General features: G+C 44.9%; 1 protein-coding gene across 1 annotated transcript in view; it reads left to right on the top strand.

Annotated features, from left to right (window-relative positions):
• The window catches only part of ANKRD26 (ankyrin repeat domain 26), a 969942-nt gene that overhangs the window by 438352 nt on the left and 507008 nt on the right, over positions 1–24582 (top strand). Inside the window, exons 20-21 of the mRNA XM_086919420.1 lie at positions 2274–3290; positions 4502–4740. Of these exons, the coding sequence (XP_086775546.1) occupies positions 2274–3290; positions 4502–4740 (1256 nt within the window). The remainder of the gene's footprint in view (positions 1–2273; positions 3291–4501; positions 4741–24582) is intronic.

Below are 24582 nucleotides of genomic sequence, written 5' to 3'. Positions count from 1 at the left end.
AAGAGTTGAGCAAGAAATTGACATCGGTGTGCCAGGGTATTGCTTAAATGCGACTTCGCTCAGTCACTTCTGGGGAGGTACATTGCCAGCACGGAGCATCATGATTCTATTTTAAATAAGGAAACCACGTGGTACACCTGCCACATTTGATTTGGATGTCCGTGAACCTGTGGCAGCGGCACATCATGCAGTACACCTTACTGCACCTTTCCCGCACTACTAGCATTCACAAGCAGAAGGCAGACTATCTAGCTGGAATGTTCACACCTCTTATAAGTAGGATTACCATGTTCTTAACACTGTCTTTGAACAATGGGTCCACCAAGCCTTTGACTCCTGTGTGACAAGAGTATCAGGTGTGAACAGTTTGTTTCTTTGATGGTCTATGAACATGCATCTCCTGGAGAGAGAGAATTGGTCCAAAAGGTTCATGTATGTCTTGCCAATCCTCCATTGAATCTAAGGATGTTACAGAAAATCAAGTATAAATGTGGGTGCTCAGTCATCTGAATAGCCCCGGGCTGGCTTAGTCATGTCTCAGACATTCTGGACATCTCAAAAGGGAGCACATCAATTTCCTCAGGAAATTGCTCCCTACCCTTGTTCCACTCGAAAATTTGGTTCCTGCGGAGCTAGGTAGCTATTGACTACTTTTAAAACTAGGATGAGCTGGAAGCTGGGAGTAAGCTTTCCATTAGAACGCAGTACAGCAGCCGGCAGAGGCTTTGTCATCTGTCAAGAAGTATCAACCCTCTGACCTAAGTGAAGACTGCATCAGCCTTTTCCAGACAACTGACCCTTATTTTTCAAGGTGAAAAACCCTGTCAGACCTGCTCATCAGTACATTGGTGCCTCCAAAAACAGATATGGGGAATGTTTTTAATTGCAATTGTTAAGGCACTCCAGTGAACTACACAACGTGCGCTCCTCTTAGCCATACACTTTGCCCTGTAAGATTATGGTATCTCGACATCATGGTGCTCCTAAAATTTGACCTGAATTACTCCACTCTTTCTCGTGTTTTTCCTACCCCCGCATGTTTCCTGGGCTGAAATCATGTGTAACTGCCTTGATATCGGGCACACACTCCCCTCTCTCTCTCAACAAAACAAAAGATATGTATGCTGCAGACCTAATGTTAGTTACTCATGGGGCAAATGATGCTGGCCAAAAAGCATTTTAGGATTACCATTGCCATATAAATTGCATCCTGCATCTCGCACTTGTGTGCCCCATTTGTGACAAAACTTGGATGTAATTTCTGAGCATGCTCCACTATTGCTAAGGCTGCATGTGCCTGTTTGTGTGATATGTAGTTATGCTAAATGAAGTACTCCAAACCCATTCTCTCCATAACATGACGTGTATTTGTAAAGTGCACGTTCACCCGTGGGCATCTTGCCCCTGAATTACCAATGTGCATTGTTACCCAACTCAATTGTACTCATTTTATTGACTTCAGAGGGATGAGAGGCTGAGTGGACCCACCAGGATCTGAACTTGTGATCATGAGGTCAAACATAGGCCCCTACAGTGGATGATAGTCCTCTAAGCCACTGGACCCTAGGCATTTCACTCTTGAGGCTTCCTTAGAAAGCAATACCCGATGAGGTCAAGAGGTTCTAAGGACCTTTAACTGCCCAGTTTTGCCTTCTCTTGCTCTCTTTCTTTTCTCTGTGCTTTGTATTCTATCTTCACATTGAGCAATGAGATGGAGAGATAGGACATAGTGATAGAACAAAATTAAATTTGTGGCCACTGTGGTTTCTTATCCATATGCTCTCTCCCATTTTAAACACCCCCTGCTAGGCCCTCATCCCTCAAACAAAACAAAATAATGATTTGCTCCTTTTTGTAAACAACGAAAGTGATGATTTTCGCACCTGCCAGGGTCCGTGGAGACAGAACCACATAGGATACTTCTTTGTATGTATAATACCAGGAATAGAAAGCTGTGGTTAAGCAGTGGTGAAAGCTATTTCCCATCCCACCAGTAAGCGGTGAAGTGCTGACAGGTTAAGAATGTCTTTAGTCTACTTACTAGATGTAATAGAATCACCAAAAAGATAACTTTATTTTTCTTGTCTTCACTATTGATTTGGGCTTTGCCTCGGCTGGTAGGAGTGTTTGGATAGTTCCTTATTTGGAGGGATGTAGCCATCAATCGAAATACTGTGGCTTTACAAGAGTGAACTAATCATATGCATTTTCAAGTAAAGATTGTGTTCACATTTTTATAGCTGTTTTTCTTTATTTGCATATGTTTAATGAAGAATTCCAGTGTGTTGAGATTGTTCAAGTTCGCAGAAAAATCTTCAAGTGGAAATGAAGATCAGAATGATGTTTCTCACATAATGTTGAAAGCACAACTTGAAGCTGCTGAACTGAGTCATGAATCCGAAGAAGACAGGTCCTCATCTGATTCCGATTCTCCCTGGGAGGAAAGATATGAAAAGTTGTGGGTTGATCAGGAGAAAAAAGAAGTCAAATCTCATTTTAAGACTGTTGCCGCTGAACTGAAGCAGAAATTTGGTGAAATTATTGATTCACCAAAAACGACACCTTCCTTGAAAAGCCCCTCACAAATCTGTCTCAAGGAAATGAAAATGACAAGTGATGCAAGCTTTGCAGAAGATGATTATGAAGCTGCTGACCTGACTAGTGTAGAATTTCCTCCTATCGCTCGTCAAAGCAGCTCTACTTCACAAGATAATCTTTTGAGTAAATCTCATCAAAGCAAGCAAAAAGATCCTGACCTGTCAAAAGTTGTGTCATCCTCCAATATCGGCCTACCAACCGTTGAGCACCTTTTAAATCCTTTGAAATGCACAGATGTTTCACAAAACCAAGTAAACTCAAACAGTTCTGTGCAAAAGGAAAACAAACATCCTATGCTACAGGAATCCTTGATAAACAATACAGTTAGAGACTCTGACTCAAGCGACAGTATGGAAAAGTCACAAATTCACAGACTTCGGGAAGATGATTTACACCAAAACATAACCAGTGCTAAAGTCAGGGAGTATGATTCCCCTAAATCGCGCACACAATTATCTGTTGCCCCAAAGAATATAAACAAAATTGAGACAGCAGAAGACATCAAGAACAAACTCAAGTATCAACCTCAATTTGAAAACCTAGGAACATCGCAGGGTTCACCAAATGAAGCAACTTCCAAATTACTGGATAAAGGATTGGAACAAGATGTACAGAGGTTTAAGAACGAGGTAGGAATTCTACAAGCAGTGTTCCTGAGCTTGGAAAAAGAGAAGGCACAACTCCAAAAAGAGGTAGACTCTTACCTACTTCTTTTCCATGACTTTTGTCTTGACTATCACCACTTTGATCATTTCACCGTTCATTAGAATAACTTTGTTGTGCCGACAGGCAGCAGGTAACATTTTTCAAAATCAGTTTAAAGTGGGGTTTATAGACTAGAAGTAAGGAACCTCCTCTTTTGTCCAATCCCTTTTTAGAAGGCACAACAGAAAACCTTATGGCTTAGTATCTGTCATTCATCCTGTTTTCTCCAGATGTTTCCATTACTCTATTTACGTCACATTTCTGTTCTTTCATTTTGTCTTCTCAACTCTGCGCATTTCAAATCATTCTGTTTATCTAAATCTGAGAACTGTCCTTGTCCTTGCATTATCTATTTTCGTCCAACCCGTCATCTATTTGCGTTCTACATATGAGAATCCAGAGTCCTCTCTTAACAGTCTTATCTACCAGCAGATTAAAATAAATTGTTCTTTCTTGAAAGGCTAGGTTTTGTCCCACAAGGTGACATTTTCTACAAAATCTGGAGTAGAGACATGTAACTTGAAACTCTTGGGATAATTAAAGAAAGCCTGACACAAGCTTTATTCTGAGTTTTTTTCTCTCCAGATCCTTTCTATCTTCAGTATGTTCTTGTGAGTTTTCCAATGCAGAGAAATAGAGAGGGGAGGTGGGGGTCATACATTCCTCCAGAAAACATAACCGGGATCATATTAAGCCGCTCAGGCATCCTGTATAGCAGTGAGGGCGGGACACCACTACTTGATTTATGAGTGCTAGTATGCTACGACTATTGATGTCCGGAGATTCCACATTATACACCTTACCAGAGAGCCTTTTACATTACAACTTAACTTCACAAGTTTTAACTATGAGATGACAAAACTACTTCATCATTCATGTAGGCATTCATGTATGTTTTTTCTGTCAATTCTTTATTTTTCCACCCTATCTTTTGACATGTTCTAATGCTTTTCGATCTACATTTTATATTTCCGATTGTATTGGATAATTTGGACTTTTGTATTGTAAATGTTTTGGACAAGTGACACAGTTTCAAGAAAGATTTGAACTGTTATGTTATTTTTAATGTAACTTTAATCTATGGGTTGGTAAATATTTCTACAGTAAATGGAAGGTATTGTGTAGATCTGTCCTGCCTGTGACATAATAGCAATGTTGCAAATTTATCAACGATCAAATATTTTTTATCTGACTGTAGGTGGAAGAAGAAAAATTGAAAAGTTCTGACAGTCGAAAATCTGATGAAAATAAAATAAACCTAGTGGGATGGGACAGTGACAACAGTGTTGTACAGCATAGTGATAAAAACAAACAACTGAAACAAGCCCTTGCTACAAAAGCAAGTGTTTTATCAGAAAATGATGGTGTAGCTTCACATTCAACCAACAGTGTTCAAATGAAAGAAAAATCTAAACCTGCACAGAATCGTCTGGGAGGGTAAGTTGCTAAAATAGTTTAATGTGTATATATTTAATGTGAAGTATTTTCTCCAGGTTTTGCTTGCACTGTGAGCATATCAAACAGAGGTAATGCATGACATTTAATTACCACATCAGAAACGCCTTTGTATGAACAATATCGAGGCTACGATATTGTTCATACAAAGGCATTTCTTTTTAAAGATGAAGTTAAAAGGAATAAAGAATATTTTAAATGGAACACGGCTGCCAGATGTAGTGATTAAATGTCCTGCATTACATGTATTTGATATGCTCACACTGCAATCTATTGACGGACTAATGTTAGACTCATAGTAATTTGGATATATTACTTACAGTTTTGTGTGTGCTGGACCACTAGAGGGTTGTGTTTTTTTGCAGACTTGTTTTCAGATTGGAGTAGAGAGGGGTTGTGGTCCAGGTTCGTTGCACCACATGTAGTTTTATAATTTCGTAAACCGACTTGGATGAATGGTGCGGTAGTGCTTTACCTCTACGCTTCCATTTTTTGTGTGTGTATATATCTCTATATTCACTGAAAAAACCAAAGGTTTCACACCAGTTATAGTTAGGAATTAGCATTTAAAAATGAGTGAGGTCACTGACCATGTCATGAGTGATGTAATATGTGACATCATCAGCAGTGCATTGCAGGCGCGCAAGTTATAGTGAGTCCAACTAACTATAACGTGGAATTTCAATCGTTTTATGTCAGTAAAATTTCCAGCTAACTATAACTGGTGTGAAACCCATGGTTTTTTCAATGAATGTAATAGGTTTTTTAAATGCTAATTCCTAACTATAACTGGTGTGAAACCTATGGTTTTTTCAGTGAAATTCATAGGTTTTTTAAATGCTAATTCCTAACTATAACTGGTGTGAAACCTTTGGTTTTTTCTGTGAATTTCAAAGGTTTTTTAATAGCAAATTTCTATAGCTATGAAATGTAATATTTTTTATAATGAATCCTATATTGTATATTTATGTAATACTATTTTTTTTTTTTAATTTTTAATTTTTTTGCCCTGGAGCGCTCCCGGTGCGCGTCCCGGTGAGTGCACCGGTAAGCGCAGTCTTGCGGCGCGAACGAAAACATCATCGTGACAAATCGCGTAGCCGCGTCCGCGTGATACGCACGGCGTTAACGCACCCGGAAACACTCGAGCGCATACGATCGCGCAACGTAAGCATCCGACGTGCTTACGCGACGCGCCCGGGGGCGCGTAGCGTAAGCGCGTCGGGTCATGTGACGTAAAAATAACACTTTTTATTGGTTCAGGACAGTTTTGGTTTCCACATTATGAAAGCCCTGGTCATGTGACCTGAAAATAACACTTTTCATTGGTTCAGGACAGTTTTTTTTTTCCTAATGATGAAAGCCCCCACCTTTTTTCCTCATTCTCACTTTGCACTTTGAGTGAAGAAGACCTGTTGAAAGTACCTTTTTGGACTGAAAAATGGCTTCAGTAGCAGCGGCAGCAGGAGCATCTCAGCCACCACCACCACCACCAAGAGGACCACCACAACACTACAGTGGTGGAGATGAAGAAGAAGAGGAGGAGGAGGAGGAGGAGGAGGAGGAGGAGGGGAGGAGAGGAGGACATTCCTGCCAGAAGATAATACCCCATGTAGGCCAAAGCAGCACATTATATGGGAGTTTTTTCCATCCCAAAGGACCTCAAAAAAGTGAATGCGCCAAGGGTTACTTGCCTAATCTGTGGCATTGAACTTTCAAGGGGGAACCCTAACAAGAAGTACTCTTTTGGCAATAACACCATGATTCGCCACATGCAGCGAAGGCATGCTAACAACTATGCTGCAGCAGCGGTCCGAGAACTGGCCAGAAACCCTCCCCAATCTTCACCCAGCACCTCCAAAAGAAAGCAACCCACTCCATCGGGACCAGAGACAAGAGAGATGGTCCCAAACATACAACCCCAGTTTGGGGAATACAAAATCAGTTGTATTTTTTGTGGTAAAACCATCACCTATGGTGAGCAAAGCATAAAGCTCATCAACTGTGCTGGTGACAACCACAATTGCCCCAAAAAACCATAATTTTTTTCTGATTTTTTTTTTTGCTCCAGTTGAGCCATTTACAATTCCCTGTTTTTTGTTTCTCCCCATAAAAATAACAAAAAAATATAAAATTGTTCATAAAAACCAAAAAAAGTACAAAATGTTCAAAAAAACATTAAAAAAAATATAAAACAACAAAAAGAAGAACAAAAACAGTTCTTTCTAGAACTACCTCCAATTTATAATAAAAGTGAGTTTGACCGCCCTAGGGAAATTAACATGGGGAAAACACGTTTTGGGCCCCCCCTTTTATCTCGGCCCCCGCTTGACGAATCCCCCCCAAACTTTCAGGGAAGGAGCGGAGCGCTGCGAGGCAAATTTGAGGAGAATTTCAGGCAGATTCCTGAACCGGCGCCAAAGTTATTCCCAATAGAATGTTGCAAATTCCCTATACAAAATAATCCTAACTATAACTACCTACTGGCGACCGCCAGTAGGTAATATATCTATCTATCTATCTATCTATCTATCTATCTATCTATCTATCTATCTATTCTATCTATTCTATCTATTCTATCTATCTATCTATCTATATATCTATCTATCTATCTATCTATCTATCTATCTATCTATCTATCTATCTATCTCTCTATCTATCTCTCTATCTCTCTATCTATCTCTCTATCTCTCTATCTCTCTATCTCTCTATCTCTCTATCTATCTATCTATCTATCTATCTATCTATCTATCTATCTATCTATCTATCTCTCTATATATAACTTATCAAATATTTTCAATTACACACATTTCGCAAGAAATCTTCAATTGATATATCGGATGACAGTTCCATCATGCCTATGCAAGTTGGTAATGTTCCTGGTCTACAAAAGCTCTATGATCTAGCTTTTGAAAACGAATCACAGGATGCTCCATCAGTCAGTCAGGTCATCAACGTCAAACAATCTGCATCAAGTCCTTTTCGCTCCAAATCCACATTTCTACCACTTATGCCTAAGGATGCTGTTGACGTCTTTAGTGACAGAATTATTGTGGAACTTAAAGATCTTAATAGGAAAGTACTGAATAATGCTAAGAAAATTGACTATAATAACAGCCAATACGATCAATTAGTCAAGAAATTACAAAGTAACCATAATATCATTTTCAAAAATTCGGACAAAGGCGGGAACACTGTTTTGTGGTCTAGGTCTGATTATTTGGCTGAGGCCGAGAAAAGATCAGAATCTTCATGCTATGTCAAATCCACCAGGTTCGTGATGCATAAAAGTGAGGAATCAACATGCAAAAAAATCTAAAATTAGCAGCGAACTTGCCTTCTAACTAAAGAAGAATCCAAATTTTTAAGTGTGGAACATCCGATTACCCCAATTCTGTATTTCCTCCCAAAGGTCCACAAATTGGTTACTCCAGTGACAGGTTGTCCAATAATCTCTGCACAGGGTAGCATCAATGAGAACATTTCTAAATATGTTGATTTTTTCCTTCAACCCCATGTCATTAATTTGCCTTTTTATCTGTTAGATACTATTGACTTTTTAATCAAAATCAACAATGTTGACTGGTGCTCTGACTATCTATTTGTGGTGATGGATTTTGAATCCTTATATACTTCGATTAATCATCAACAAGGTATTAGAGCTACTGAATACTTTTTAAATAGCCGTGATGTGTCTTTACATGAACATAACATAATGCTAAATAACACAAATGATTGAGATCTGCCTCAAAACTAAAGTTTTTCCAATTTCAGACTGACATCTTCCTACAGTTGCGCGGGGTGGCAATGTGTTTGTGCTTCTCCCCCAGCTATTCATGCTTGCATGTTGGCTGGTGGGAGGAGCACGTGCTCGGAGTCACCCATCGCCACTTGTGGCAACACATTGTCCACTATTGGCGTTATATTGACGACGTCTGTATTGTTTGGAAGGGTTCTTCTGATGAGGCTGTAGCTTTTGTTACTGACATCAACACTAACGATCTTAACTTAAAGTTCACAGCTACAATCAATGACAGCTTGGTTGAATTTTTGGATGTGCAACTATATATCGAGGCAGACATTTTACACACTAGGCTCCATAGGAAATCCACAGTGGGCAATTCTATTCTTCATGCCCAATGTGCAAACCCCACTCATACCATCAATAGCATTCCGTACGGAGAATTTATTTGTTTCCGTCGGATATGTAGCAATACTGAAACAGCGGACGCATGTTTAGCCGAAGCTGTCCTGCGACTTCTTAAAAAGGGTTACAAATGGAAAATTCTAGAGCAAGCTCTATTGAAGGCCTAACTTAGATCTTGTGCAAAGTATTGGTACCCGTAGCTACTGTATCTGCCATCCCTAAAACAGAGTGTTCAGGACGCCTTATACCACTTTTTGCACCCCAGAAAGAGCTATTTGTCACATTATTTGCTCTGATTGGCCTATTGTCTTAACGGACAATATCTTGGGTCCCATCATGCCTAGCCAGCCAGCAATCACATTCAGGAGGGCCCCTACCATGCGGGATACCCTTGACAGACCCATGCCTGAGGTCCAAGTGAAAAAAACGTGGTTATCCAAAATGTTTTTTTTTAAGTGCACATCATGCCGCGCCTGCACTTTTGCTAAAAACGGTACCCACTATACAACAGCCTTTAGTGAAGATGAAATCGCAATTCAAGAATATTTAACATGCAGGTCTGAATATGTGATATATAAACTGAAATGCACCTGTAATCTTGAATACATTGGCAGCACGAAGCTCCCCGTTTATAAGCGTATTCTGCAGCACAAAAGAGCCATCGTGAATTCAGACAGTAATTACCTGGTGGCAAGGCATTTCAAGTCTGTACATAATAAACTCAAGGATCTTGAATACACTGTCTTAGGTTCAGTCCCTAACCCCGGATGGGGAGGGAACGGAGAAAAACTTCTTAGAGGGAAACCCATTTTATCTTGTCTCTCGACACCAGAGTCCCAGATGGACTCCATATGAATGAGGACCTACACAATTTTCTATAGGATCTGCCTTACTGTAGTTCTAACTGTATCTTTTAGATAAGGTGGACTTTATATCCATCTGTGACATCACCTGATTTTTGACTGTTCAGCAGCTAACCATTATTGTGTATCTGTTTAAACTTTGACTGTATTATTTTGTATTATCTCTAGTCCCTGTTACACTTTTTGGCTATTTTTCGAAGATTGTTAATCCATAAGCTTCTATTCTGCTGCTATTTCTCAAAAGCACTTTTTTGCACCGATTTTGCCATTTTCCAAACCACTTTATAGCACTTATGCACTTTAGACTATTATGTTTGCACAATTTGATAATCTATTTATTATGAAGTTTTTGCATTTGACCTACAACCACGTTAGCATTATCTGGATCTTGACCCTTTTAGATACTATATATTTATGTCCTATTTGGTCTTTTAGCTAGGCTTCTGGTCTGTAGGTTTGTTGAATTTCACAGCATTATTACTTTTTAATGGACCTGATGTCGCCTCTCAGTATTTTGCCTCTTAAAGGTTGCATTTGCACTTTATCGGCATTGTTTGGTAAAAACTTTTTAGCATTTATATGTTAATTTACATATCAGCTGTTGGCAAATGACATCCATGTTTGGTTCATTTTTCCACTATTTTTATCTTAGTTGGAATTCACTAAAAAGGTTTACATGCATTATTGAATATCCAGGCTTTAGAGAGGCCACTAATCAGGGCACTTGCCCCCCATCAGATCAACTCATTATAAATATTTTTTAGGTCTCATCTCATTTATTGTTGAAGGGTTGATTGATATGACACTTGTCGATAATGCACAAATAATGTGGTTGACTATCAAAAAATGAATTGTATTGTATATAATCTCTTGTGTTTACTGCGATGCACATACTTGTTTCAATTTTAAGAACTGCACTGAGATCTTATGCAATCAAATTTGTCGCAATTAGGCAATTTGAATGGGCTATTTACATGCAAAAACAATTTACTATTGGAATATGTGCAGCTTTGCTATAGTCTTTCTTCTATATTTATTATTGTTGGTTTGTTGTTGGCCAGCTTATTTTTTAAAGCTTGTTGGGCTTTTAATTCACTTTAAAAACGCAATGTTTGCTGGGGCGCGTCATGTGACCAAGCTCCTTTTTGGAGCAAAATGCGTCATGGATAGACACTTGTCTTTTTATGCTAAATAAATTCATCACACTGCTTGCACCTTGATCCTGTGTGCTGGTCCGTAATTACAAGGAGTCTGAAAGAGGTCTGCACCTGAATCTTGCCCATCTTGTATTTGGCGGTCAGGAATCGAAATTTGCCTAGTGTAGTAACGGTAAGTTTCAATTCTATTAAGGACCGGAGGCTTCAGATTATGCTTGTTTAAAGCTTGTCCACCACCAAACTAGCAATATCCACCACTGGCTTGAAATAGAACCATTTGAAGGTGGAATCCGAAGACCAGTCCGCAGCGCGCATGAGGTCTTCTAATCGTGCCCCAAGGGCAAAAGCTTTTGAGGCCATGGCCCCTCTTGCTGAGTGAGCTCCGAACTGCCTCGTATCAATACCAGCTTCCTGCATCACCCAACGCACCCACTGGGCTATAGTGGGGGAAGAGACAGCCTTGTGCGGTTTGCGCAGCGCAATCAGTATCTGCCGTTCGCCCGGAGGACGAAGTTCCGTTGTGACATCCTCATAGGTTTTCAAACACTGTACCACACACAACTTAGGGGCATCTGCAAATGCCGGATAGGAAATAGACCTCGAGCCGATTTCGTGCGTCGACCCACGGTAAAGGTCACCCCATCCGGGGAGAACGCTCTCGCCGTGACATCCAGGGCACGCACATCAGACACCCTGCGACAAGACACTAAGCACAGGAGCATTGCCAGTTTAGCCGACAGTTCTTTCAGGGAAAGATACTTGTTAGGCTGCCAGGAAAGAAAAAGGTTCAACACCACCTTAACATCCCACAGGACGGAATACCGTGGCTCCGGCGGTAAAGCCAGACGCACTCCTCTAAGGAGTCGACATACCAGGGGATGCTCCCCAACCGCCACCCCATCTATCTGCACATGAGCCGCTGATATGGCAGAACGTATCGTATTAATCGTCCGGTATGCTAAGCCGGAGGTAGAGAGTTCTGCAAGAAAATTCAGGATAGGAACGAGGCCTGCGACCATGGGATGCACCCCCGTCGAAGACACCAACGAACCCACCTGGTCCAAGCCGATCTATACCTCTTGGCAGTGCTGCCTGCCCAGGCCTTGGACAAAAAATGCTGAGCTGAGTTCGAAAGGCCAGGGAGCGACCAACGTCTCCTGAAAGCCTCCATGCCACGAGGCGGAGAGAACCCTGGAGGAGATGGTGAGGGACCCCGTCTGGATTGAGGAGAAGACGAGGAAGCCGGGGGAGTAGGATTGGAGAATCCCAGGAAAGTTCCAGAAGAACTGGAAACCACACTTGCGACCTCCACACGGGCGTCACCATCACCACATCCGCCATCTGACGGCGAATCTGGGCCGCGGCCCGCACTATCATGGAGAAAGGTGGAAAGGCATACGGCCGTTCCTGACTCCAGTCTTGGAGGAACGCATCCGTCGCTTCCGCCAAGGGGTCCGGTCTCCAGCTGAAGAACCTCGGGAGCTGGAAGTCCAGACGGGACGCAAACAGGTCTATGGAAAACGGTCCCCAGCATGCCGCCAGCCAGCGGAACACTTGAACATCCAGCTTCCATAGGCTGGAGTCTCGAAGATATCTCGAGTGCCAATCCGCCACCTGATTGGCCCGACCCGGCAGGTATTCTGCCGTGACCGAGACTTGATGGGCGAGACAATAATCCCAAAAGTCTTTCGCCAGGACCGCAAGGGCTCTTGATCGCGGACCCCCTAAGTGGTTCACATACCGAACCGCTGAGACATTGTCCATCTGCAGAAGGACGCATGACTTCACCGAGTCCCTCGTCCAGCAACGGACGGCGAACGAACCTGCTAGAAGCTCCAAGCAGTTGATGTGAAGTCGCTGTTCGTCGGACGACCAAGCGCCGCCTGTGGAGAAATCCCCGCAGCGGGCGCCCCAGCCAGACCTGCTGGCGTCTGACTCGATCACCAAGTCCGGAACGGACCCGAAAATCGCGCGGCCGTTCCACGCCTCCATGTGGGCGAGCCACCAAGACATTTCCTCTTTGACCTCCACCGACAGGGGAATCAAGCGGTCGTAGGATAGCCCTCTGCGCAAATGGTGCGCTTTCAGGCGCTGAAGAGCCCGATAGTGAAGAGGGCCCGGGAATATCGCTTGAATGGACGATGAGAGAAGGCCTACTACTCTGGCCACCTGCCGGAGGGAGGTGTGCGATTTGGCAATAGTTTGCCGAAGCACATGTTTGATTTTGGCCATCTTTCTGGACGGCAAACTGAGAGTCGATTTCACCGAGTCCACCACAAAGCCCAGGAACACCATTTGCTGGGCGGGGGTGAAAACCGACTTCTCCCTGTTGACAATAAACCCCAGACCTTGTAACAGGGAGACTGTCTGAGACAGATGGGCGGCCAACTTGTTCGGGTCCTGGCCCAACAGCAAGATGTCGTCCAGATAGACGATAAGCCGAATCCCCTGACTCCGCAGGGTTTCGATGGCGGGGTGCAGAATTTTTGTAAAGCACCAAGGGGCCGAGGAAAGACCGAACCGAAAGGGCCTTGAACTCGAACACCATGTCTTTCCAGCAAAACTGAAGGAAACGACGATGCAGGGGGTAAATCGGAACCACCAGATATGCATCCTTGAGGTCTAGACGGACCATCCAGTCGTTCGGGAGCAAAACGTCCCTCAAAAGATGGATGCCCTCCACCTTGAAATGGTTGTACACTACCCAGCCATTGAACTCCCTGAGGTTGATGACTGGTCGTCTGCCCCCGTCCACCTTTTCCACAAGAAAAATATTGCTCAGGAAACCCCGGGGGTGGCGCGTTGTTCGACAAATAGCCCCCTTGCGCAGCAGTGCCGAGACTTCTTCGTCGATCAAGAGCGCATCCGATAGAGAAAACCTTATGGGCCGAGGAGGCTCCGCCTGGCACGGCTGGTCATAAAACTCTATGCGGAACCCCCGCACGGTCTGAAGGACCCATGCGTCCGTTGTAATAGCCTCCCACGCCCGGGGGAAACACGCCAACCTCCCCCCATAACAACCTGATCCGCAGGGACAACACTCACCGTGTGAATTGTTGCCGCCGGAGTCATTCCGGAAGTTTCCGCGTCCTCTGAAACGCTGACCTCTGGTGGGGTAAAAGTTGTTGTAATTCGCGGAGGAGTTGTAGCCTCCTCTGCCGGAGCCATGCCCTTTTCCGGGCTGTTGCTGACCACCACGGCCGGTCGTGAGGCCCCTACCACGACCAGCCCAGCGGGAAAAACGCTGGTGGAAGACCCGCTTGATGGTTGACTGGGCCTTATCCAGGGAGGTGAAGGTGGAAACAAACTTCCCCAGTTCTTTATTGAATGGCTCGCCAAAGAGCCCTTCTTGGGCAACAGCGCCAGCTTCCGACGAAGCCAAATCACCCAACGTGGGATGCAGTTTTATCAGCAGCGACCGACGCCGTTCGGTCGAAAGGGCACAGTTGGCATTCCCCAGGAAGATAACTGCCCGCTGCGCCCAGTTGGACAGTACTTCCGGGCAAATGGCGCTGCCCGACACCTTGGCTTCCTCGGCCATATCGAGAATCTTGGTGAGGGGGCCAATGGTGTCCAAGAGCTTGTCCTGGCAGGAGCGCCAGGAACGGTCGATCCCCTTCCGGGGGTCCTTGACTAACTTCGCCATGAAGGTGGCCATTTTCCCATCGAGTTCCGGCGTCATGGCCACCTTCCAATCCAGAGTCGGGCGAGGACATTCGCCCCTCAAACAGCTGCGCGCCTCCTTCTCCAAGGGCTTGCGGAGGCGGCCCGCTACAAACTGTGCCACCTTGTCACCAGGCTCCCAGGCGGCCGACCGCGGGTGCATGATTTCGTCCGGGTCCAGCATGCCCGAAGTGTCTTTGGGCAACTCCGTCGAATTGGACGCCGGTCGCCATGACCGCAAGGAGTCCTCGTCGTCGTCGTCCGTATCCTCGGGGGAAGCCCCCCCCGGGGAGGCCGGGACAACGTTCGCCGGTGTTGTAGGGGTCTGAGGCGGAGGCGCCTCGGAGGCCGACCCAGACGCTTTAGCCAGGAAAGCGTCGCGTAGGCGCTCGAAGGCGTCCTTGTCCACACCTCGCGAACCACTGGGACCCGCGTCCCCACGTGGCTTTTTGGCCGCCGGAGGCTGGCCAGGGTCGTTGGCGGGTGAACCCCCTAGGGCCGGTGCCAACTTGGCACATTCCAAGACAATGCGGGCTGAAAGTCTGTCCTCCATAGGCCCAACGATTTCCTGCACGCACCGGTACATCGACAGGTCCACAGCCGCATAGAACTCGTCGTCCTGGAGGTATTGGTGAGACTCCTCCTCCTCGACGTAGTACCCCTCAGCCATGGCGTCCGCCACGCAGTAGATAAGAAATTGGAAACTGAGGGTTCCGATGGCGTACCCAGACGGCCATGTGTGGGCCAACCAAAGGTTGGCAGGGGTTGTAGGCCGGTGGAACCGGGCAATCAAAAGGAAGCACCAGCCTTCACAGCGCGCCGACCCTCTCTCCAGAGACCGGGCCGCACCGCCTCCCAGCACGCTCGAGCGGGGAACACCCCAGCGGAAGCTGATGCCGAAAAATGGTGCTAAAATCGCCCGCAGGCGGCAACGTGGTTACAACCACTAATACAGACCCCACCGGGGCGTTCAAGCACGGGACAGTACAACCCAAGAGGGCGTCAGGGTTAGGCGGCAGCAGGGCACCTGCGATGTCGACTTCCCAGCGCGGCTCCAATCAATGAGACGAAAGCTGCGCGCGGGCAGGCGAGACGCAACGGCGCCCTCTAGCGGTGAACTCAACACCGCGGAATACATGGGGACATCGCGTAAGGGGCGAAGACGTCCCCGCGATGGAAGGGGCTCTGGAAGGGAAGAAAACCCCACAGGCCCCCCAAAGCAACAATCAATGCAAATAGAATAGAAGAAAACACAACAAACACAAATGTGCAAGAGAGGGAGAATAGCACTTAACTGGCTGCGAAGCAGCGAAGAAAGAGGGGGAGTTTGTTGGTTGGACGCCTTATATTGGGACTTATGGACACTAAAGAAGGACTGCCTAATGTTCATCTCATGGGATTTGTAGTTATTAAACAATGTTATTACAATGTTTTCTGATATTCCTGTGTTGGGAATACTAAAAATGTTCAAGTTTTGATGCTTTTCTGGCTGCTGTGCGATGTTATGTTAATAAACAGCGAAGAGAGAAAAGCATAATCTGAAGCCTCCGGTCCTGACATAGAATCTGATATATATGTATATATATATGAATCACCAAATGCTCAAAGCTTTTAAGAGGCACACGACAGTTCCCCGCCCTCCGGGCTTGCAGGTTTAACATGCCTTTCCGCTTCTCTGTGTTTACTTGCCCGACGCGTTTCAGGGAAAACCACCCCCTTCCTCATGGGCTGCTGTAGGAAACACTCAAAAAGCATTATTCACATTACTTGACCTTTTTATTAAACACGCCTCCAAGTGGGCGTGTGCTCAGTGCACCACTCGCACTGATTGATGAGACTTGTGGTCCTTGAATAGTGCAGAATAATTTCTCTTTTCCTTACGAAAAAAAAAAAAATTGGGCCTGGGGGGGGGCCTTGTGGAACCCCCTGAGCAGGCCTAGGGGGTCAGGGTGCTTCTACCCTGCCCCCTTTTTGAGTTCTACACGTTTGTTTTTCTGCTTTCCTGTGCCTCAGTCTACCGAGGCACAGGATGGCTGCCAACAATTTCTGTTTTAGAGTGTTGACAGACAGTGGCAGCCAATCGGCATGCAGCTCATACTCGGGAAGGTACAGAGTACAGTACGCTTACAGTGCACTCACGGTGTCCCACCCATGGATATATAATTTGGGAGAATTCAATTTTCTCAACAACTACTGGAGCGATTTTCACCAAATATAAAAAAGGCACTACTGCATACCAGTCCCTACCATTTTGCCAAGTTTGGTGTAATTCCATTCAGCCGTTCGGGATGTAGCCGTGTCTAAAGGTCCTATGGAAAATTGCATTGGGCTACATTTCACATTACATTTTTTCAAAAACTACTGGAGGGATTTACAGCAAACATACAAAAGGCACTGCTGCATTCCAGTCCCTACCATTTTGCCAAACCTGGTGTAATTCCGTTCAGCCGTTCGAGCTGTAGCCTTGTCAGAATGTCCCTATGAAAATTAACATGGGGAAAACACGTTTTGGGACCCCCCTTTTTTCTCGGCCCCCGCTTGACGAATCCCGCCGAAACTTTCAAGGAAAATTACAGGCAGATCCCTCAATCTGCGCCAAAGTTATTCCCAATAGAATGTTCGGAATTTCCTATGGTAACTAGGTCCTAACTATATATACCTACTGGCGACTGCCAGTAGGTAATATATATACATATATATATATATATATATATATGATTCCAACAACAAGCAAATCAGCGCGCTCTCAGGCAAGGGGTCCTGAGGGGTCAAGAAGGAGAAACGGTATGCTTGGATATAGATATATATATAGATATATATATATCCAAACGGGTCCTCAGCAAGGCACTCAGAGCAACGTTCAGCCACGCTACCTTGAAGAAAAACAGCAGGACCAGGTATTCCGTGAGTTGATATTTTATTTGGCAACAAACGGCAGCATAACGTTTCGGCCTCTCACAGGCCTTGATCACATGGTGTTACGCATTCGAAAGGCAGAATTTAAAGTGCTAGTGCTAAAAAAACGGTAACCAACCAGAATGGAGTAAAGTGCATAGTGCAATAAACATAGTCAAAATACTACGTAATTTCATTATTGCCATAAATCACGCACTCAACAGTTTAACCAATGTTAAAAATTAAGAGTTTGCCAGTATTGGGATAAATCCCCCTAACAGATCACATAATAAGTGTATGTCTGCATTTCATAAAGTGTGTATGTACACATGTTAATTACATAATAACCGGATAAATCCGTTTAGTACGATCAAGCACATCAAGGTGAGATTAACATAAACAGACCAATATTGTGTATATTTGTGCAGAGAATGCAAAATAGGCAGCAAGAATACCAAAGCTGCTATCTATGTATGGATAAATCCATATACCATCTATTAAAAACGATGTCACTTTAACAGATGCACATATTTGTCTGAGCCAATGGTGAAGTACATAGACCATTAAACCAGGGGACCTGATCACGAGATACACTTGGATCTGATTAAAAACAATTGGCTATCTGTACACCCACAATTGTTGGATAACCGAAATTATTAAACAAAAAGTGCAAGTGAATATGATTAAAATCAACGAACAGATTCCAAATCGATTATACACATGATCATGATGTTAAATATATTATAATCTAATCTGTCGGAAAAAGCAATAGGATCACCAGGTGAAATAATTATGACATGTGGGCACATGTATCCCTAGACAAACCACTGGCCAAGCTGGAAGTACTGAACAAAAACCATGTTGTGGAATATCTAAAGGAGATACATGTTATAGTCCCCCAAGGAACAATACAATGGAGATAATCTATACAGAAAGCAAAACTATAGACAGGTGTAAAAATCTTCTGATGCATTAACCCGTTGGGAAATTTGCTGTCTAGCATGAGAATATAGAGTGTTTCCAATCTTCTCAATGCTGCTTCCCTGTTACCTCCCCTTCTCAAAGGTGCAATAGTGTCTATGGCATAATATTTTAAGAGAGAGCTATTGCTGTTATGCTTCTCTCTGAAATGCCTAGCGACCGGGTATGCTGGGTCGTTAGACTTTATGGCCCGTAGATGCTGAAGGACCCTTTTATGCACCTGTAATTTGGAACTGCCCACGTAACGAAGGCCACACGGGCATTCCAAAACATAAACACAGAATTCACTTTTGCACGTGATTTTTTTCTTGATTTTACATGGGGTGTCCGAAAATGGAATGCAATACTCGGTCTTATTCACCACCTGAATACAAGCTTTGCACGAAGCACATCTTCTGAAGCCTTTACTCCCTGCCAACCAACCTTGTTTATTCACTAACTCAGGGCTTGATTTTACTAGTGCGTCCTGTAAGGAAAAGGCTTTTCTGTACGTAATCGCTGGTTTTGTAGGCATATATTTGCCTATGATGGGATCGCATTTGACCAGACCCCAATGCCTATTTACAATTTTACGTAACGCACCATGCTGGTTGTTAAAGGCCCAAATGAGTCTAGTAGGTTGTTGTGTTGGGGTTATGGTGGAATTACGTGTCCCCCTATGTTCCAGGGCTTCAGAACGGGGTATGGCATTGGCTTTCCTGATGGCAGCCAGGATCACCTTTTTGTCATATCCTCGAGCCAGAAATCGTAGTTTACACTCTTCCTGGGCTTTCTGATTCTGTGCTTCAGTGCTACATGCTCTTCTGATCCGCAGCATTTCCCCGTAGGGGATGCTGCGGATCAAATGGGGAGGGTGGTGACTCTGTGCATGCAGCACAGTATTGCCGGCCGTGGGCTTTCTGAACAGAGATGTTTGAATTTCTCCATTGATGATATCTATGGCAACATCCAAAAAGGTGGCATGTGTGCTGCTGATTTCAGAGGTAAATGACAAGTTGTAATTGTTCTCGTTTAACTTGTCGATAAATTCTGTGGCCTGTTCGGTGGTTCCTTTCCAGATCATACATACATCATCGATGTATCTGAACCACCGAACAATGTGATTCCTACAAATCTCAGAGTGTTCGCCACTGAGGACCTGCCTCTCCCAGTACCCCATGTGGAGACAGGCGTAACTGGGAGAAAAACAGGCCCCCATGGCTACACCCCTGATTTGCTGGAAATACTGTTTATTAAACATAAAGTAATTGTTATTCAAACAGAATTTTATCATTGATAACAGCATTTTGTTGTGTTCTGCCAGAACAATCGGACGGAACCCCAAGTAATAGGCCACTGCCCTGAGACCATCCGCATGGATGATGCTGGTATATAGGGCAGAAACATCAAGTGTTACAAGCAGGTATGATGGATCCCACTGAACAGTGCTTAGCTTTCTCAAAAAGTCACTGGAGTCTTGGACGTAAGAGGGTAATCCTAACACATGTTCCTGCAAGTATGAATCCACGTAGATTGTAGTATTCTCAAGCAACCCCCCACATGCAGAGATAATAGGTCTTCCGGGGGGTTTCTGCGAGTTCTTGTGGATCTTGGGGATCAGGTAGAGGACGGGCATAATGGGAAAATCATTTTTTAGATATTTAAGTTCATCCATGCTTATGAGACCTGATGACCGCCATCCCATGAGCAATGAATAAAATGTACTTTGGGCATCTTTAATGACCGCCAGATCACAGTGCCTGTAACAGGAGATATCATTCAACTGGGCAGTCGCCTCTTCTAAGTACAAGTCCCTTGCCCACAAAACAATGTTACCCCCCTTGTCTGATTGACGGACAATCACATTGCCAGCCTTTTGGATCTTTGCCACTAAATCAGTGTATTTTTTATTACAGTTATTTCTGTATTTGTTGTTCCTCAATGTCTGTGAGTACAGTGTCTTGATATCTTTTACTGTGGCCTCCTGGAAGATATCTAAATTGTCGTGCAGCATCTGTGGAGTATATGTGGATTTTGGCTTGAATTTTGTGAGGTTACCTATGGTGTTGCCAGATTGGGAAGCACTATCAACATCCGTTTGTTGTGACACAAACTGTTCTTGTCTTAGGCTCTCCATATCTTGAACGAGTGGCAAATCATGAACAATTAATGTTGAGCTATCATTGGTGTTGCTGTCTGGTCTAACCTCCTGGTTCCTGGGCTTATTATTCAAAAAGTGTTTTTGCAATTTGAGTTTCCTTGTGAACTTAAATAAATCAATTCTAGTGTCCGCGTAATTAAAATTTCGAGGCGGACAAAAAGATAAGCCCATAGATAATGTTTTAAGTTCGGAATCTGAGAGTTGCAAGGAGGTTAGATTGATGATAGAAAAATTGAACACACCTGTTTGTTCTATGGTTGTTTCTTCTTCTTGCTCCACTGTTTTTTGTAAGGTTTGCGTTTTGGAGCATCGTCCTGCTCTGGCTTTTCGGCGCTGTCGTCATTTGGCGCTGGGGTTTTTGCTGCCTTTTGGCGGTTGACTCTGGGGCGTAGTATGTCCCTGTTGTCCTCGTTCACCATTTCCATCTCCTGCGCCATCGTGAACCGGGTAAACCCCAACCCCGACCGGGTTCTACCTCCTTCATATTCAGAGCCGCTGTCTATATTGGAACTTAGATCTGCATTTGATGAGCTGGCTGATGATGTGGCCCGTTGGGCTCCTTGTTCCTTGGGAGGCACTGTGCTTTTTGGCGGCTGGGACGCTTTCCTGGCGTAATACTTCCGTGCAAACGTAAATATGCGACCTTCCAGATAGTCTGTTTTGTCCCGCTGAAATTTGTATTGTTTGCGCTTTATGATGATGTCCTCCTCCTTCTGGACACGGACCATCATTTCCTCTCGGAGTTTGGTGCTTTCTGCCAATTTGTCGGTACTTAGCTCCTCAATCTCGAGGTTCAGCGCATCAATTTGGTTTTGTATTTTCATGCGGTCCGACTCAGCATAACGGACTAGTATTTGCACCAACCTCCTCGAAGACTCCAAATTGCACTCCGCCCACTCTCTGAGCATCTCCGGGTCAGGTTGGTCGTAGCTGGGGGCCAGCAGTACTCGCAGCCCCCTCGGTATTCGATTCACCTCCAGATATCTACTCAAAGAGCGGTGCTCCCACCACTTGGCCTGCTCACGTTTAATTCGTTTCTCCAGTTTCTTGTACAGGCCACGTAAGTTCACAGCACTGTCATTAATTTCCACAGTGGAGCCTACTGCAGTCGACCCCCCAGCCGGGAAGTCGTCAAATACATCGTGGGCTGCCACTTCCCTCCCTCGTCTACCACCAGCTGCCATGTTGCAATACAGTCAAAAATATATAACACGCGTTGTCTCGCGTCACTCACTGGTAATGTCGGTTTCAGGACGAATGCAGCTGTCCGACAAACCGGGAAAAACTCCTTCACGGAAAGTATCCTCTGACGCCGATAACCTAGAGCGAGCTCAACAGCCCGGGCGTCCGACCGCCGTCAGCACGCCGAGTCGGAACTCCATCTTCGGATCAGCGCCGCTCACTGGGTATTCCGGGGCAAGGCGGTAACTCTCCAACGAGAGAGATATATATATATATATATATATAAATTATATATATATATATATATATATATATATATATATATATATATATATTACCTACTGGCGTGTCGCCAGTAGGTATATATAGTTAGGATTTTTTGTCTATGGAACTTTTGAAAATTCTATGTCTAATAACTTTGGCGTTTGTGGACGGAATCGGCTGAAATTTTCAGGAAAATGGCACATTTTGTTTCTGAGCAGCCCCTGAAAATTTGGGGGGGTTTCGTCAAGGGGGGGCCGAGAAAAAAGGGGGGTCCCAAAACGCGTTTTTCCCATGTTAATTTCCATAGGGCCTTTGGCCTCACTTTTAGCTCGAACGGCTGAATGGATTTGCACGAAACTTGGCAAAATTGTAGGGACTGTTAGCCCGATGTGCCTTTGCTAGGTCTCAATATATGTGCTCCAGTGGATTTTGAGAAATTAACGTTCAAAACAAGATATATATCTGTAACAGCGTCTGTTAACGTTCGATTCGATGGAAATCAGGAAGTGTTGACCGCCAATTTGTCAGTGCGATAAAATATTTTGTTATAAATGAATCCTTATTGATAAACATTGTCTGCGCCATCTTGCCTTTTTTCCACTGCCACAATTTTGTCGTGCACGGCAGCCATTTTAGATGCTATCACCTAGCCCTGCGGATGTAGTTTATGGCCCCAGCTGTAGAGAATCCAGACATGCCAACCCTCCCGATTCAGGCGTGAGACTACTGATTTCAGTGCTAGTCTCCCGCCTCCCGATTTCTGCAAGCAAACAACTAGCGATAATTTTTGTCTCTAACTTGTTTAGAGACAAAAATTATCGCCGCACATCGGCGATTTTTATCGCAGATAAACCTTGCTATTAGCAAGGTTTATCGCAAATGCGATAAAAAACGGCCGCAATGCATGAATATCGCTAAAAAGTCAGCGATATTCATGCATTATCGAGCAAATGCTCTTAGCCATGTTATCCACCTCCCATTGGATAACATGGCTAAGAACTGCTCAGGGCAGGCGTTAGCTTTTGGAGATATTCGCGCTTAGCGCGAATATCTCCAAAAGTTGGTAATAGGAGATAGCGATGTTAGGGACTGTTTCCAGTCGCTAACATCTTGGCACGCCCACTTTGCATGTCATTAGTGATAAATATCACTGACATGCAAAGCGGGGCCCAAGATGGTTGCTATCTCCTTTTAGCTGTCACTAACTGGTGTTAGCGACAGCTTGGTAATAGGGAGATAATTTTATCTCCGCTTTCTTGGCTTTTAAAGCCAAAAAAGCGGAGATAAACCCCCTTGATAATATGCCCCACGATTCCTCGGGGGTTTCAGCTGACAAGGCTTGGTATTGTGTTACGTGGTAATTCTTCCAGGAAACGTCGGAGGGTCGATGCAGGGGTTCTAGAAGGGGTGATAAACCATTTAAGCCTCATGAACAAGCGCATGGTCTTTTAAAGATCTGTGAAGTACTCGGGGCGGCGGTGTGTGTGTGTCCTCTTTCAGGAGCGGGCGGGCGGGGGGGGGGGGGGGGGGGCACTGCCAGCAACTTGCCAGGCCAGGCAGTGTTCAACACTTGCATCACCCTTTCTCTGCCTGCTATTGCGCTCCATGCTTCGGAAAGGTAAGAAAAAGAACGTGCATTTGAGTTTGAACTGTCCGATCCTGTAGCAGTACACTTGCAAAGCCCACACATGACAATAACCCGATTCAAGGCCCCATTCACCCGATTTTTTAAAAATATATAGCACTCCAACAAAGTAGGATTATAAAACTTTATTAACTTTTAAATATAACGAACGGAACAAAAACTGTAAAAACATTTAAACATTTTTGACAAAAAAAAGCAACAATTGTCAGAAGCTGTCTTTTGTGCGAATAGTCCCAAGGCAGCACAACGTGCTGAGTTCTGGACGGCACCCAGGTGATGTCACCTGGGTGCCGCACTGGTTTTTGGGATCCTACAATGCAGCTCAGAAAAACAGCGTGGGGCGTCCCGGGTGGTGCGGGGGGAGGCCTCGTCAGTAGCGGTCTGTTGTGCGAATAGTCCCAAGGCAGCAGAACGCGCTGAGATGTGGATGGCACCCAGGTGATGTCCAGTAAACTGCCGCACTGGTTTTGGTATCCTACAATGCTGCTCCGAAAATTGGCGTGGGGCGGCCCGGGGGGGGGGGGGCGTGGGGGAGGCGGCGTGAACGGGCCTCCCCAGGTGGCGGCCATCCAGCTGAGTTGCGCCCGCTCTTGCGGCTACAGCGTCTCGCTCACCATGTAGTTGAGTTGCTCCCACTCTTGCAGTGCAGCGATAGGCGGCTGCCACAGGACTCTTAAAATGGCGGACGGCTCTTCGGTTTTGGGCCTGGTCCACTAAAATGGCCCTGGGACACCTTGGAACTCGGACGCTTGCCTGCTAGGGCTTGGGCTCCATTCTCGAAAGCGTCCCCTCAGCCGTGAAGATTCTACAAAATTCTTGGGGGCCCTCGACTCCTGCAGGCTTCCGGTGGGGAGCGGCTGCCATGATTGCTCGCGGAATGACCACGA

This window comes from Lissotriton vulgaris, chromosome 1_1 (assembly GCF_964263255.1).
Source record: "Lissotriton vulgaris chromosome 1_1, aLisVul1.2, whole genome shotgun sequence".
Lineage (NCBI taxonomy): Eukaryota > Metazoa > Chordata > Amphibia > Caudata > Salamandridae > Lissotriton > Lissotriton vulgaris.
The sequence above is the reverse complement of the archived record's forward strand: the minus strand, read 5'-3'. Positions and strand labels throughout refer to the sequence as shown.